The sequence below is a fragment of the Petaurus breviceps genome, unplaced genomic scaffold (assembly GCF_028583685.1).
Source record: "Petaurus breviceps papuanus isolate PSGF00001 unplaced genomic scaffold, PetGlider_PUasm1.0 174, whole genome shotgun sequence".
NCBI lineage: Eukaryota > Metazoa > Chordata > Mammalia > Diprotodontia > Petauridae > Petaurus > Petaurus breviceps.
Genome location: NW_027185761.1, coordinates 13,585,956 through 13,601,761, shown reverse-complemented (window position 1 = coordinate 13,601,761; position 15,806 = coordinate 13,585,956). Strand labels below are relative to the sequence as shown.

The 15,806-nt window shown below is 41.0% G+C and overlaps 1 protein-coding gene across 1 annotated transcript in view; it reads left to right on the top strand.

Moving 5' to 3' along the window:
- HDAC11 (histone deacetylase 11) overlaps positions 1–15,806 on the top strand; it is a 51,194-nt gene that overhangs the window by 2,533 nt on the left and 32,855 nt on the right. The window contains exons 2-3 of the mRNA XM_069083771.1: positions 137–285; positions 1,873–1,973. Of these exons, the coding sequence (XP_068939872.1) occupies positions 137–285; positions 1,873–1,973 (250 nt within the window). The remainder of the gene's footprint in view (positions 1–136; positions 286–1,872; positions 1,974–15,806) is intronic.

Genomic DNA, 15,806 nt, shown 5'->3' with positions numbered 1-15,806 from the left:
TTTTACTGTAATTGGGGAAAAATAAAATATTAAATATAATTTTAAAAAATCTTGCTATTACAAAAAAAAAGATTCCATAATTCTGTGTGTTCTGAGTTGGTATTCCTTCCATTTTTCTTTCTGTCTGTACCTCAAGGCCTCACGACACCAAGCTGTACCAAGATGTGTCGAAGACCTGCTGGCCCATTATCTACTCCCCAAGATATAACATCACGTTCATGGGCTTGGAAAAGCTCCATCCATTTGATGCTGGGAAATGGGGGAAAGTCATCGATTTTTTGAAAGGTAAAAGCAAGTCTTTCTCCCTGAGCTCAAATACAGACAGGTTCAAAGTAATCCTGTAGCAAAACTATGGGAAATGCTGGTGTTGGTTTTTAGTGATCTTTACCTTTCTTTTCAGTTTGTCTTCCCCATGTTTAAAGCAAAAATTCTCCCCATATTTGGAGTATGATTTGCACAACAGGGCAGTAAGGTTGTGTAGCATATAGAATGCTGGACCTGGAGTCAGGAAGTCTCCTCTTTGTGAGTTCAAAACCAGCCTCAAGCATGTACTAGCTGTGTGACCCTGGGCAAGTCATTTAACCCTGTTTGTCTCTCAGTTCCTCATCTATAAAATGAGCTGGAGAAGGAGATGGCAAATCACTCTAGTGTCTTTGCCAAGAAAACCCCAAATGGGGTCATGAAGAGTCAGACATGATTGAAAACAACCAAATAACAAATTTTTGCAACATTTATTAAGTCCCTACTGTATACAGAGCACTGTGTTAGTTTACTGGTCTACACAGTTCACTCTCATCTGTGTCTTCCATCTATTCTGCATGTTTTTTTTTAAATGTACCTACTTATTTACATATTGTTTCCCTCTTCGGAGTGTAAGATCCTTCAAGGTGAGAAGCTGCTTTTTTTTTTTTTTTTTTGGTATTCCCAATGCTTAGCAAAGTGCCTGGCACTTGGTAAGTGTTTAATACATGTTTATTGACTGACTCAATAGCCAGCTCTGTTGCTTGGAATACCCTTCTCTCTAACCACTCACTTAGACCTAAATCATATTCTATATCCCCAACAAGGTCTTCTCTGAGCCTTTTTTATTGGTGGGAACTTTCCGCCTCTGACTCTGTACAACACTTTGTTTTGAAATTCTCTAGCTAGAAATTTTGTAACTCCCCCTACACAGTGCTCTGTGCACAGTAGGTGCTTAATAAATATCTGTTGCATTGTATTGTGCCACTTCTCCTGTCCCTCTTGCCCGGCTCTGAGTATCATTGTCTTGTTTTTACTGAGTGTGAGACCATGCTCCAGTAGAAGGTAAGCTTCCTGAGGGTAAGGGACTATAAACCCAGCACTTGTAGCAGGTGCTTAATAAATACTATGAATTGAATTGAATCAACTGGACTGATGGACCTAGCCTCTAGACTTCAATTCGTGTATACATGACAATAGCTATTTTGAACTGGGGGAAGATTCTTTTTTTTCATTTTTTGGGGGGGTCTTTATTAATTTGTTTGTTTACTTTTAGTTTACAAGATTCAATTCCACAATAACTTGGGTTTCAAATTTTCTCCCCTTCCCTCTCCTCCCCCCCATGGCAGCATACAATCAAATTTAGGATCTGCAAATACTTTCACATTAGACATTAGTCAGGTTATAAAGAAGGATTATAATGGATGGAATGAACAATGGGAAAGAGGAAACAAATCCAAACAAGAAAAAGAAAGAGAGTAGGTAATTTTCTTCAATCTGCATTAGGGGGCAGATTCTGAAAGCTTCAAGGATATAGCCAGTGGGGCTTTAGGCTGGCAAGGCAAGGGCTGATTTTCTCCTGGGGTTGACTCTTGGAAGATAAGTGAAAGGTGTGGTTTATTTTGGTTACAGAAGAAAATTTCCTTGCTGATGTCATGATGGTGGAGGCAAGAGAAGCCACTGAGCAAGACCTGCGGGTAGTGCACACACAAAGATACTTGAATAGGCTGAAGGTAAGGAAGAATGGAATCTCTTTGGCCAGGTCTGTTTGGAATGGGTTCCTAGGCGTGAGGCTCTCTTGCTGTTTCCTGTGTTCTCTCTTGACTTTCTTCTCCATATTCCCATTGGTTTCCCAGTCAGGGTAGGAGGCGGTTTAGAGGCCTGGAGCCCTCCAGAACTGGGGCAGCCCTTTCCTTTGGTGTCTAGCATGTGGAGACATCATGTCTAGTTACTTTGGATTAATGAATCCAATGCTGAGGTGCTGATTTTTTTTGTCTTCCCTCTCTTTTATGCTGTCAGCCACTGTTTGGGGTCTGAGTTGAGAAAATGTAGTAGTTTCAGGTTCTCTCATGGGATCTCTAAAGAGTCATAGTGAGCCAAAGTCCAGTTGAGATGGACATGAATGAATGACAAGGTTCATCCCAGGATTCATCACTGTTGCCCTTTCCTCTAGGATAGCCCATTGTAAGAACCCATTTTAAACAGATCACCCTTTAGAAATACCTCGTAAGTCACCAAACATAACGGTCAGATAGACAACTCAGGTTCTTTTACTTCAAAATAGGCAACCTTCCTAGAGCAAGAGCTTCCTTCCCTTTCACCCTCCCCCCCCTCCATTAATTTTCTCTTTGAGCAATCAGCCACCTTTCTCTTACCACACAGGCATTCTGGAGTTCTGTTACAAGGTTTCCATAGGCTTCTTAATAAGATTCAGTTCAATCTGGCAGGTTTCTGGAGTGCCTACTATGTATAAGGCACAGGTAACACACAGAGCTACCTGACAATGCCCTGCAGTAGTTGGAGACCTTTACCCATTAAGGTGTACCAAGGACTAGTAGTAATGAGTTACTGATTAGAAGCTAGTATGAGTTTCCAGGGTGTATTATGGGAATTCACAGATATATAATGAAGTGGATAATTTAGAGGGGCCGTTTCTAGGCCTTCTTTGGATGTACATTATGCTAGAGCTCTTCCTTTATGTCTTTGTACATTCCAAGAGTACTAGGGTAGTCTTTGGGCCATGTGTTATCCCTCACTCTCACCACATGACTGACCCATCTATTTTTTATAATCATCCATTTCCCAAAAGATATCACTTATGGCACTTCTTGCATATAAAGACAACTCATCATATGTTTTTTTGTTTGTTTTTTCTTTTTGCTGCCACATCACACTGATGAATTATATTGAGCTTGTAGCCCCTTGAAACCTCAGATCTTTGTTATAACGATTGCTGTTTAACTACATCTATGTTGTACTCGTGAAATTGATTTCTTGTGTCCACGTATATAAGACTTTACATCTCTCTCTCTCTTTTTTTTTTTTTGCTTTTTGGAGGGGGGAAGGTAGGGCAATTGGGGTTAAGTGACTTGCCCAAGGTCACACGGCTAGTTTTTTGTGTTTTTTGAGTGTCTAAGGCTGGACTTGAGCTCAGGTCCTCCTGACTCCAGGGCTGGTGCTCTATTCACTGCATCACCTAGCCCCCCTCATCATATGTTTTTAAGCATCTATTATGTGCAGGGTCACTGTTAGAAACATGCTGAGTGTTTTCCTGCAAAATGCATCTCTTCATTGTCTTTTTTGTCAGCTGCAACTTTAGCTCTTCAGAGCTTGTGGTATTCTGAGCTTTGAAATCTTTTTTGCTTGATGGCCAAGAGAATATTTGTATTTAAAAGATGAGCTTTTGCACTAAGGAGCCGTTTGTGATTGTACCACACTTTCCCACATGTCAGTCATCTAGCCTACTTTCTTCCTTCTATTCATTTCTCGACCCAACTTTTTTGTCCTTCTGCAGTATTTGTCTCAGATATAGAGACTGATGGACCAACTGAAAATGCTTAGATAATAGACAAGTTTTTCATCTGTTTAATTCTTCTATGTGGATTAAGTCTATATCGTTTGAGCAATTATGACTCCCTTTGAAGGACTCTTGTAATGTTCTGGGACTCCATAATAATTAATCGAATATCACCTGCAAGCAGTTACATCTGAAGGACCTTGACTTCTATAGGAATATTCATTCACCTTTTCCATTTGAACCTAGGTAGGTTCATCCTCCATGATAGGATGGACACTTTTGGCAGTCATTCATCTCTCTTTTTTCTGCTTCATTTGATATTTATAGGCAGGGGGCCATTGAGCAAAGTTAGCTCCATGGTTGCCATTTGCCAAGACTTTTATGTGATTTCAATGTACACTCGAGAGACTTATTGTTAGATGAGGGTCTTTAAGGTTGTGTGTGTGTGTGCATGTGCGTGTTTGTGTATAAGTCAACAAGCACAAAAGATAGCAAGACATCTTGTTTTCTCTTTGTATCTCAGAGAATTGGGTAACTGTAAAGCTATGTTTTGTGGTACATTTCTACTTCTGAAAGTCTGCTGATTCCTTTCTCATATGTTCATAAAGGTTATCCTCAGTATGTTTATAGATTAATCTCATAGTGATTTTTATGAAGGCAAGAATGTAGTCATATGAGTTGGTAGTTATCAGGGTTCTTTTGGTAGCCTCTTTTGGGTAGTCAATGTCTCCATGAATTTTTGCATTGTTTTATTTCCTTTCCCTCTCTGAAATATATTGTCAAATGATCCTTTGAGGCTTTCAAGATTGTGTTTCCTCTAGCACGTCTTAAATGCCATTTCAACTTTCTTGTGTAGTCAAGGACTGAGGAATTAGGATACAAATAGAGTCACCAATGATGACGAAAATAGATGATTATGGAAACATTGGAAGTTTTGTTAAATTTTCTGCCTATTCATTGCTACACAGTCACTTTTGCCTCTAAATGCTCTCGGGATGATGTGATGATTCAATTGGAGTTCATGCCAAGCTTTTGAAGACTTGTTTTTGCTTGTATTACTTTTCACTCTTTATGAGGTGATAACTTCTAGTTATTTTCCATTATTCTCCTTGTTTTACAAATGAGTTTGTATTCTAATTTCTTGTTACCTTTGGCTTCCATATACTCTTTGGCAAATGTATCATATGTTTGTTGACTAAGGCAGTTTCTGGCTACTTTTGGCCTTTTCACTGTGGCAACTACTTTATAATGGCTAAGCTTTTGTAGGAAATGGTGATCATTAGAGTCAAAATCTTGGTTTTTCTTCATTTCCTTTTTTTGCCCTACCTTATTTGTAGAGGTCAGGCAATATGTTCTCAAGGCTGTCTTCTCATCTTTCTCCTTTCTCCTAATTGAATGCAGATTTTGACTCTTGTTTTAACTGATCAGTGGTCTGAAAACACAATGACAACTGATTCTGCTGTGACTCTCCGAGGAGTAGTCATTTTCTTGTCTGTTAAGATACAGGTTATTTGAAGTGTGTGTGTGTGTGTCTTTTTGTGTGTGTGTGTTTTATTTTGTCATATCCAGGGCCTCTTTATGTTCTTAAAAGTATTTATGACATATAGACCCAAGTTTTCAAAGTAGTCTAAAATCCTTTGGTCTCTTTCATTTCTAAAAATGTAAGTAATATTTTCTGACATTCTTCCCGCTCCGCCCCCCCCCCCCATCTTCTCCTGTGGCTATTAAAGTCACCAAGTATCAAAGTATATGTTAACTTGATTTAGAGAATTTTTTCCAAGTCCTTATTATGGAATTTTGCTTCTTCTCCATCGTTTTCAACAGATATCAGTGTACAGCTATCAATGACTAACATGCTTATGCTCATCTTGAGCATAAGAGGAGATGACCAAGCATCCCATGCAATTTTTTTTGATGTAATTAAGACAAACTTTATTAGACTCCATTTGACAGGCAAAAAGACAGGGCGGTAAAATAACTTATCTGAATGACTACCTTGTTAATGGCACGTCCCTCTAGAGATGAGTCCAGAGTGATATTGTTTCTACTTTATAAATAAATTATTTCTTTCATCTACCTTAGACAATTAAGGTGATATAGTAGATAGAAGACTAGACTTGGGGTAAGGAAGACCTGAGCTCAAATCTTTCAGGTACTTATTAGCTGTGTGACTCTGGACAACTAATTTTCTCCCCCTTGGCCTCAGTTCCATGAAGTATTTTTTGAATCCTTTGGTTTCATGATAAAACCAGCTCTGCCAAATCTTTTGTTTGCCTCCCCAAGAACTTGACTATAGTTTTTGTTTATCTTTTGATTTCATTCCCTTTATTTATTTATTTATTTATTTTTTTTTTTTTATTAAGCAATCAGGGTTAAGTAACTTGCTCAAGGTTACATGGCCGGTTATTTCTGGGTGTGGTGCTGAGTGTCTGAGCCCGGGATTCGATCTCCAGGTCGTCCCAACACTGGAGCCGGCGCTCTTACTCACTGAGCCACCAGGCCACCCCTAAGCAATTGGGGTTAAGTAACTTGCTCAAGGTTACACGGCCAGGTGTTTCTGGGTGGTTGCTAAGTGTCTGAGCCTGGGATTCGATCTCCAGGTCTATCTCAACACTGGAGCCGGTGCTCTTACTCACTGTGCTACCTGGCCGCCCCGATTTCATTCCCTTTAAGGACATCAATATTGGGGGCAACTAGGTGGTACAGTGAATACAGCACCATCCCTGGAGTCAGGAGGACCTGAGTTCAAATCCAGATCTATACATTTGACACTTAACTAGCTGCGTGACCTTGGTCAAATCACTTAACCCCAATTGTTAAAAGAGCCTCTTAGGACCCATTGATAGTAGTTCAGGGTCAAGCAATGAGATTGAAATAGTAATGACATGTGGTAAGTGGGTAGGTGTGACTTTTCTGAGAGAATCAGTCACCTTACCTTGTTAGATTCAGTAGGAGGGAGACTTTGGCAACATTCCTGAAAGTCTTCAGATTAATCAGCAAGTCTTTATTGAATAATACCTGTTCTCCACATTCTAGTTCCCTTCTGCTCACTAGAAAATATTTTTTATTTTTTTTTATTTGTTTGTCCATGCCATGCCCATTCCCAAAAGCTTCTGGAGGACAGAGACTGTCAAATTTTTGTCTTTTTATCTTCAGTATCTCGCACAGTACCTGGCAGTAGCAGGTTCTTCATAAATTCTTACTGAATGAATGAACGTTCACATCTCTGTGTTGTGGGGGAAACAGTGGGAGAAGGCAGCATCTTTGTCCTAAAAGAATTCTGTTTGTGAGGATGGGATCTCCTCTTCCCACCCTTGGCCCAGAATACAGTTAGAGGAGAATGGATGACAGTAGCATTAGCTGCTAATGCAAGGGAAGAAGGTGGAGGAGGAAGAGGAGGAGGAGGAGGAGGTAGAAATGAAAAGGGACTAAAAGTAAGTGTTTCTCATCCCTTCACCAATTAATAAAATTGATTTTCCACTCTTCTCTTCCCTTTTCTGTGTTCCCCACCCTCTTGTTCCTCAAGGGCCTTTCCTCCTGTATGGATTACCTACTTGGGTAGTATCCAAGGCTCCAGATCTTTGGAACCTCTAGTCAAAACTTCAGTCCCATTACAATCTTGATTTCTACTAGAACTAATCTGATAAATTCTTCTGTTGCCAAAGTGCTAATACTTTACACAAAGTTTCTAATAATAACTTACTAATAATATTTAATAAAAAGTTGCTAATAATAGCTTGGTACATTACCCTTAATGTTTGCGCTTACTCTCAAGGAACTTCCATTCCATTGGAGGAGACAACCTGTACATAAAGAAATCTAGACAGAATAAATAGAAAGAGGAAAAGTATAAATGTATACAAGGTTGTTTGGAAGGGAGGGAACTACATGAAGTTGAAAGGTTTTATGTAGAAGCTGGTGTTCAAACTGTGTCTTGGAAGAAGAAAGGGATTTACTGAGGCAGAGGTGGAGGAGTACATTCCAGGCATGGAGGTAGAAGATTGAGGGCTATATAAGAGGATCAGAGAGACTGTCAGTTTTGTTGTATCCTAGAGTTTTGTTGTTGTTTAGTTGTGTTTTTGCTGCTGCTGAGTTTTTTTAGTCCTGTTCAATTCTTCATTACTCCATTTGGGGTTTTCTTGGCAAAGATACTGGAGTGGTTTGCCCTTTCGTTCTCTAGCTCATTTTATAAATGAGGAAACTGAGACAAACAGGATGATGTGGCTTATCTAGGGTCACACAGCTAGTAAGTGTCCAAGGCCAGTTTTGACCTCCCAAAGAGGAATATTCCTGACTCCAGTCCTGGTGTTCTATCCACTGTGCCCACCTAGCTGCTTATCCTAAAGTTTAGAAAGGGAGAGATAGTGAGGCTAGAAAGGTAGTTGGGACCAGACTGTGAACAGATTTACAAGTTAAACTGAAGAGTTTATGTTGTATTCTGGGGCAATAGAGAACCACTGGCATTTATTGAGTAGGAGTATTAGGTGGTTGTATCTCAATTTAAGGAAAGTCCCTTTGGCAGCTATGTTGTCAATAGATGTAAGTGAGGGAGAGATATTAGGAAGCCTTTGCAATAATCTAGATGAGAGGTAATGAGGATCCACTAAAACTCTGTCTGCCTTAGTTTTCCTCCTCTGTATAATGGGGACAATATTGTTATCTCCCTACCAATGTTGGGAGGATAAACTGAGATGATATTTGTAAAGTGCTTTTACAAAGCTTAAAGCACTATATAAATGCTAGTTATTATTTTGTTGTTGTTGCTGTTGTTGCAGTGATGGCTATGTGAATGGAGAAAAGAAGTCAGATGTGACAGATGTTTTGGAGGTAGAAATGGCAAGATTTGGCAATTGATTGGATATGTAGGGTGAGGGAGAATGAGGAGGATGCCAGGGTTATAAATGTGAGAAGCTGGAAGAAGGATGGGGGGATTAGAGGAAGGATAATGAGTTGCTTTTCTTTCATGCTCAGTTTGAGGTGCCTCTGGAACATCCAGCTTGAAATTGTCTGAGGGACAGTTGGTAATGCTGGATAGCACTTCAAGCATAAGAGAAGGACCCTAACTGTATAGATCTATGAGTCATCTGAACAGAAATGCTAATTAAACCCATGGGAGCTGAAGGTATTATCAAGAGTTTAGAGGAAGAAAAAAAGAGAGCCTGGGATAGAGTCTTGAAGAATAACACTCAGAGGTGGGTGGTGGGGGTAAATGACATAGATAACGAACGAGCAAAGGAGACTACAAGGATGAGTTGGACAGAAGGGAGGACAATCAGGAGATAGAGCTGTCATGAAAACCCAGAGAGGAAAGAGGCTGAGGAGAAGAGGGGTCAGTAATGTCAAATGCAGCAGACAGGCCAAGTGGAAGAGGACTGAGTCAGACATGGCCGCTAAGGGATCATTGGTAACTTTGTAGAGCTCTGATTTAGTTGAGTAAGAAGGATTGGAAGCCAAATTGCAGAGCCTTGAGGAGTGAGTGAAAGGTAAGAAAGTGGGGCCCACAAGTGTAAACAGATTTTTCTAATGTTTGACTGAGCACGGGGGAGGAGAGATATATGATGGTAGCTTGAGGGAATGGTAGGTCCAGTGAAGGTTTTTTTAAAGATGGGGGAGGAGGCTTGGGCATATTTGAAAGTAACACGTAGCATGTATTTGAGCAACTCCAATTATAGGGAGACCTGTCCCTCTTGGGGAGGAGAAGGACAGAACCACTAAGAGTGAGGTAAATAATTTTATTTGTACTTTGTATTGCCAATTGAGGCTTTGCTGTGGTCTCTTAGCTTCCATGCTGGAGAGCTTCAACAAGAATTCAGTGAATATTTGTGAAGTGTGTGTAAAGGAGAAGTGGTCACTTGGGTTCTCCCCAAATCCTTTAGTGGGGTTGGAGGGCAGGACTCTTTGCTGTCTGGTTTGTTGTCCCAGGACCCAGGCCATGCAAAGGATTGAACTCTATTGGGTTTCGCAGAACTTAGTTACCTCCTCCTGGGGGGAAACATAGCTCAGAATAAACCTGAACATTGTAGAACCCTGAATCCTATCCCTCTCCCTTATGACCTGGGGTTTGGTGACTTACCTTTATATATGTACATCCCACACTTTTCTCTTAAATTTGAGCTCTCTCTTCCCATGGATGATAACGTGCATTGAGACAGTGCACCCCACATTTGTGGGGGACAGTGTTTTGTAACTACTACTCTTAATATGGCATCTTAGTAAACGCCTTTGCTAAAAGCTTGTTGTGTCTCCTGGCTGATTGTTAACGAGAGGTTTTAGAAACACAGTTAGGCCCCAACCCTAGAGTGTAAATTTGGAGAGTATCCTAAAAAGTCCTAAAAGATTTTTGGGGAAGTATTTCCTTTCTATGGGGTGGAAGAATCAAGGTATTAAGGAATAAATTGTCTGAAGTAAACTAGGCTGTCAACAGGCCTGGTCAGCAATTCATGGCCACTGTTTTCAACCCTCATCAGAGGCTAGTCTAGACGGATCTGTGTTACCTCAGTCAACTGAGTTGAATTTCCTAGTTATATGAGGAAGGTATATGTGTGTGATTGAGAGTGAAGGTAGAAGGAATAATGGGCAGGATTTAGTTGGGTCTTAGCTAGGGGCTGGCATTGCTTTATCGGTGGGGAGCTTGCGGTATCAGTGAGCACAGCAACCTGGGGAGAGAAACCCTGATTCACAGGTGTGGGGAAAGAGACTGACAATGAATGAATTCCAGAGCCCCATCATTCCTACCCCTTCGCTTAGTCACTGTGTCCCATCACCCATTCCTTGGCTTGTTTACCTATTCCTTTTAATATCTTCCAGCTCCCCCCCACCTCTAACACATATACACACATATCTCTCATGGAAATGTTTCATGGATGTTACAGTAAAAAAAAAAATGCCACTCCTTTCCACCCAGATGCATCACAGAGTATTAGAATCAAGACCAAGAAGAGACTTTGGGAAATAGCTTGGGATATGAAAAGGGCATTGAATTTGGTGCTTTTCAGATACCGGTGCCTCTGCTTTTTTGTCAAGCAGCACTTGCTTATATTGGGCAACCAAGTGCCACAGTGGACAGAGTGTGGGGCCCTGAGTCAGGAAGTCAAATCTGGCCTCAGATACTCACTAGCTGTGTGACCCTGGGCAAGTCACTTCACCCTGTTTGCCTCAGTTTACTTATGTGTAAAATGAGCTGGAGAAGGAAATGGCAAACCACTACTGTATCTTTGCCAAGAAAACCCTAAATGGGGTCACAAAGAGTCAGACACAACTGAAACGACTAAACAACGGTTTACTTAAATTTCTTAGACCTCAATTTCCTTATCTGTAAAATTGAGGGTTTAGACCAGATGGTCCCTAAGATCTTTTCCAGTTCTACATCTATGATCCCAAGATTATAGATGGGAGATCATATTGAGTAGGCTGGGTGAACCTTAGAAGCTAGGCAGAGGAGTTTAGACTTGAAATCCAGAGTCACTGAAGTTTTTTGAGTAGGGTAGTAAACATGATGATAAAGAAGAAGAAAGAAAAAAAAATGATGTTTAGAGAAGATTTCCCTGGCAATAGTGTCTAGTGAGGATTGGAGGGAAAGATGAGGAAGACAGGAAGCCTAAGAGTCTATGGACCTGAGAAGAAAGTGATAGATGTGAAAGACATTCTGAAGAAATCAAATCAGTCTGTGGAATAATTATATAGGCAATTGAAAAGGGAGGAAGTCCACGATTTCACAGAGGTTCTTGAGACTGAGAAAATAGCAATACCATGAATAGAGACAGGAAAAGTGTGAGGGGGCTTGGTCACTTTCCAGAAGAACAGACAGGATCAGTAATTTCTCTGGAAACATTTTCAAATGGTCTTAGTCATATTTATAGATTATAATAATATTAACATAATGATATAATGTTTGTATATAAGTTTTTTTTAAAGCAATTGGGGTTAAGTAACTTGCTCAAGGTTACACGGCCAGTTATTTCTGGGTGTGGTGCTAAGTATCTGAGCCCGGATTCAATCCCAGGTTATCCTGACTCTGGGGCCGGTGCTCTTACTCACTGTGTATATATTTGTGAAAATGCTTTGACACATCTAATTCCAATTCCAGAACACTCCTGCAAGGTGAGCATGGCAGTTACCATCATCAATTTTTTATAGATAGAAAACTAAGGCATGAAGAGGTTAATGATTTTCCCAGAGTCATAGAGCAAGCTAATGTCTCTTGTTTCTCATCCTTTTTTTCTTCCTTCTTGACCACAGTGTTAAGATAGTGAAAAGGGCCTTATGGTAATGCAATGAGGAGTTGAACTTGTCCATTTAATGGTTTTGGGAAGATAGTTTACCAAGTTATGGTTGGGAGGAGAGGATGCAGGAAGAGTCTTGTGTCCTGACCAGGAGCACTATTATCATTGATTCTTTAGAATGTCCTAGTCGGCCTTGACCAATGCTCCTATCAGGACCTCCAAGAGAAGTTACATCCCCTATGTTTCCTTGGCAGCTGATCCTGGGAGGAGTAGAGAAATACCATCATGGAACAGGTCTAGGGTAGGTCACTTTATGACCCCTGAGAACAGAGGTCTGTACTGGGTCAGTTTGGGGACTCCTCTAGGAGACAAGTTTAGATTAATTTGGGGGCCAAGATTAAGCCAATCTTAGGATAAATGAAGAGTTCTCTTACTGACCTAGGACCCCCTCTGTCCCTCTGGGCATCTTTTTTCATCCCAGGTTTGGGATGGAGCTAGTTCTGCATAGGAGAACAAGGAGCTTTTAGATATAGTCTTGTGGAGGAACTCAAGGTAGGTTTTGGATCTGGCAAGGGGAGATGGATGCTGAGTGAGGTCCTTGGCTGAATCTCACTGGCCTCATCCATACCCAGCTAGGCATGCAACAGATATGTATGTATTCATGAGCATTGCATGCACATTCATCAGTCTCACCCAGACACATTTATGGACATATGTACACATATACATGCATGCATGCATGTGTATATGTATATATGTGTGTATGTATGTATATGTGTGTGTTTAACACAAACCTCTCCTTTTACCTATCTAGTTATTTCACAGTTATTTGAAAGTAAGCAGAGGGAGAGAGAACTTATTCCATTGAGGGGGGGAAGGGAGCTTCTCCTTTTAAAAAAATCTCAACTTGAATTCTGAATTATCAGGGGTTTGGTTTACCCAAGGGCCAATTTCTCCGATGAGACCAGCTATTAGGTTTATGAGGCTGTTACTCTGTCCCTAAGAGAAGAGCTATCACCTAGGACTGCAAGAGCTCATCTCCATTTCCCTCTTCTTCTCAGCTACTTTTGATGACTTCCTATTTCACCGTTTGGACAACTGTAGGGCACAAATGGCCAGGACATTGTAACCCCATGGGTTGGGGGCTCTTCGTTAGCAATTAATCTTTTAAGTTTTTCAGAGCTGTTGGTGTTTCAGGGTCATTCTTACCAACTGGAGCTTCCATTAAATATATGTTATGAGAAGGTTCAGGATAGGAAATACACTGGCCAGGGTTGGAGTATTGGAGTCAGCCAACAGAAACACAATGTGGGATATTTTGAAATATTCATAGCATTCCCAGCTCTGGCTATGTCAGGTTTCTGTTGTCATTTCCTAGTGGCAGCAACTAGTTTCCTTTGTTGGCCAGTAGCTGTGAGAATTCTAGATGGGCCAACTACAGCACCAACTCATTAAAAATGAAAGGGAAGAGACTGAGGCTTAGTTCTTGAAAAAGAGCTGCAACTCTTTGGCTGGCAGCCTGGTATTTAGCTCAAATAGGACATGACAAGAACTTCATGTGAAGAGAAAGGAGGAGAAGGGAGGAAGGCAGGAAAACCTGCCAGGTGAACAAGAACCAATGTGCACATGCATAGAGAGCTTAATTTATAACATTCCTGGGAATCCAAATGCAGAAAGTGCAGTGACTTCCAAAGATTGGTGCTGGATACTCTATCCCGTTTCTGCGTTTCTCAGCAAGTTGTTGTATCTGACCTCTTTCATTAAATAACTGCCAATTTGGAAAATATTTCTGCCTTTCTCAGATATTTGAATGTCTCTTTCTCTTACTTTTCTCCCTCCTTTGGCTGGCACTCAGAACTGTATCCTGGAGAGCTCTCCGGAGGTATCCCCATGTTTGAAACTGTCTCCATTCTTCACATCCCTACGCTTTGGGGAGGGCAAATCGAGCTGCTGCCATAATCTCAGGCCATCCAGCTACGTGTGTGTGTGTGTGTGGGGGGGGGTAATACAAAATTCTGTTGCTGTTCTTCATCTCGTGGGTCTCAGCTTGGCAGCAGCTGGCTCCCCTGGGTTTTTCCCTGCATGACTGTTTTGTTTGTGATGTGAGCTGGTGTTGTATTCAGTGCTTAAACAACAATGATGGTAGAAGAATTAATAAAAGCTCAGTTGACTGGGATTTGTCTTGTGAGAGGGCAATCTTACAGTAGTGATTTAGTTTAGACAGCACCATGCTGTGGTCTTTGGTTGAGAGTACTATACTTAGGTGATTAGAAGTCGAACTGTGGGTTGGGGGAGTAGGTACTTGAATTTTGGTGTTCTTAAATCAAGGAAAGACAGGGTAAAAACTCAGAGTGAGAGTGTAGAGGAAGGAGGATCACTGTAACAAGTCTAGTAATTTCACCTGGGCTAAGCCTTTTTCCATAATTTCTTTTGATCCTAAGTCCTGGTGAGAAGTGACTCCCTTGATATAAAGACCTAGACGCTGTAACAATGAATTCCACCAAACTACTACCTACATTCTTTGTGGGGGTGAGGCTACAATGTAGTGGAATGGGCCATGGTTTGTGATATAAGTTAGGGTCTGGGCAGTGTTTGGGTGACCTAGAACATGGGGTCCTTAGACTATTGAACTTTTCTAGGATGATTATAGAGAAAGGGTATTAGCAAGTATCGGCATAACTACCCTTACAGAGAGGCTTTTTCAGAGTTAGTTTGGAATATCCCAACAGAACCACAGAATTTCAAAATATTTGAAACAGACCCTAGTAGACATTTAACCTGGTCTATATCCAAATTCAAACAAACAAACAAACAAACCTCACTACAGTATACCTGACAAGTGGATCATCCAGCCTTTGCTTAAAGAACTCCATTAAGGGAAAACTTCCTTCTACAACATATCCCCAAATGGTCAGCCACCTTTTGCATTGAAGGTCTCCCCTTCTATTCTCCCCTCCCTCCCTTCCCTACTTCCCAGGGCAACTCACTCCTCTTTGGGGTAACTCTGATTGTTAGGAAATTTTCCTTTCTATCAAGCCTAAATTTTTCTCCTTGTAATTTCTACCCTTTATTTCTTGTTCTGCCCTGGGGAGCCAAGCACAAACCCAACCTCTGTTCAACATGACAGTGCTCAAGGACTTGAAGATCTAGGAAACCTAGAGGCAGCCTTGTTAACTGAGTGAGTTACCCCAAACTCCCAGCTTCCCCAAGGTTCAGCCTCAGGCATATACCTTTGCTCTTGTCCATGGATGGTAAAAGTCACCATCAGGAGCAGGAACATGCCACCATAGGATGAAAACAAAGAGCCCATGTTAGTGTTAGGACTAGGAAGGCAGAAAGAAAATTCTGGACTCAGGAGAAGAGACGTTAGGGGTAAAATTGGAGAGGATGATGCTGGTAAGAATCATATTTGGAGATATGTTCTGCATTTTTGTTAAGATTCTGGTTCAATGGAAAGAGCATTGGTTCTAGAGTTAGGTTCAAATTTAGCCTCTGGCACTTGCTACCTGTGTGCGCTTGGAGAAATCACTTCCCTTTCTGTGAGTCTCAATTCCTCATCTGTAATATGAGGAGGGGGGTTAAACTAAATGGTTTCTGAGTCCCCTTCCAGCTCAAGGTCCATGATCCCTTTCCCTTAACCCCCAACAACTTGTGCTCTCCAATCTTTTCCTACCCCCATTTATCATCTCCTAAAGTTGTACCCATGGCAGTTTGCCCATTCCTCTTACTCCTGTGTACTCTTAGCTGTGCATACATATGTACTCTCGAGCATAAAATGGATGTCAGGTAGATATGATATAGGTTTTTCCTATTTCCTCACCATCTAT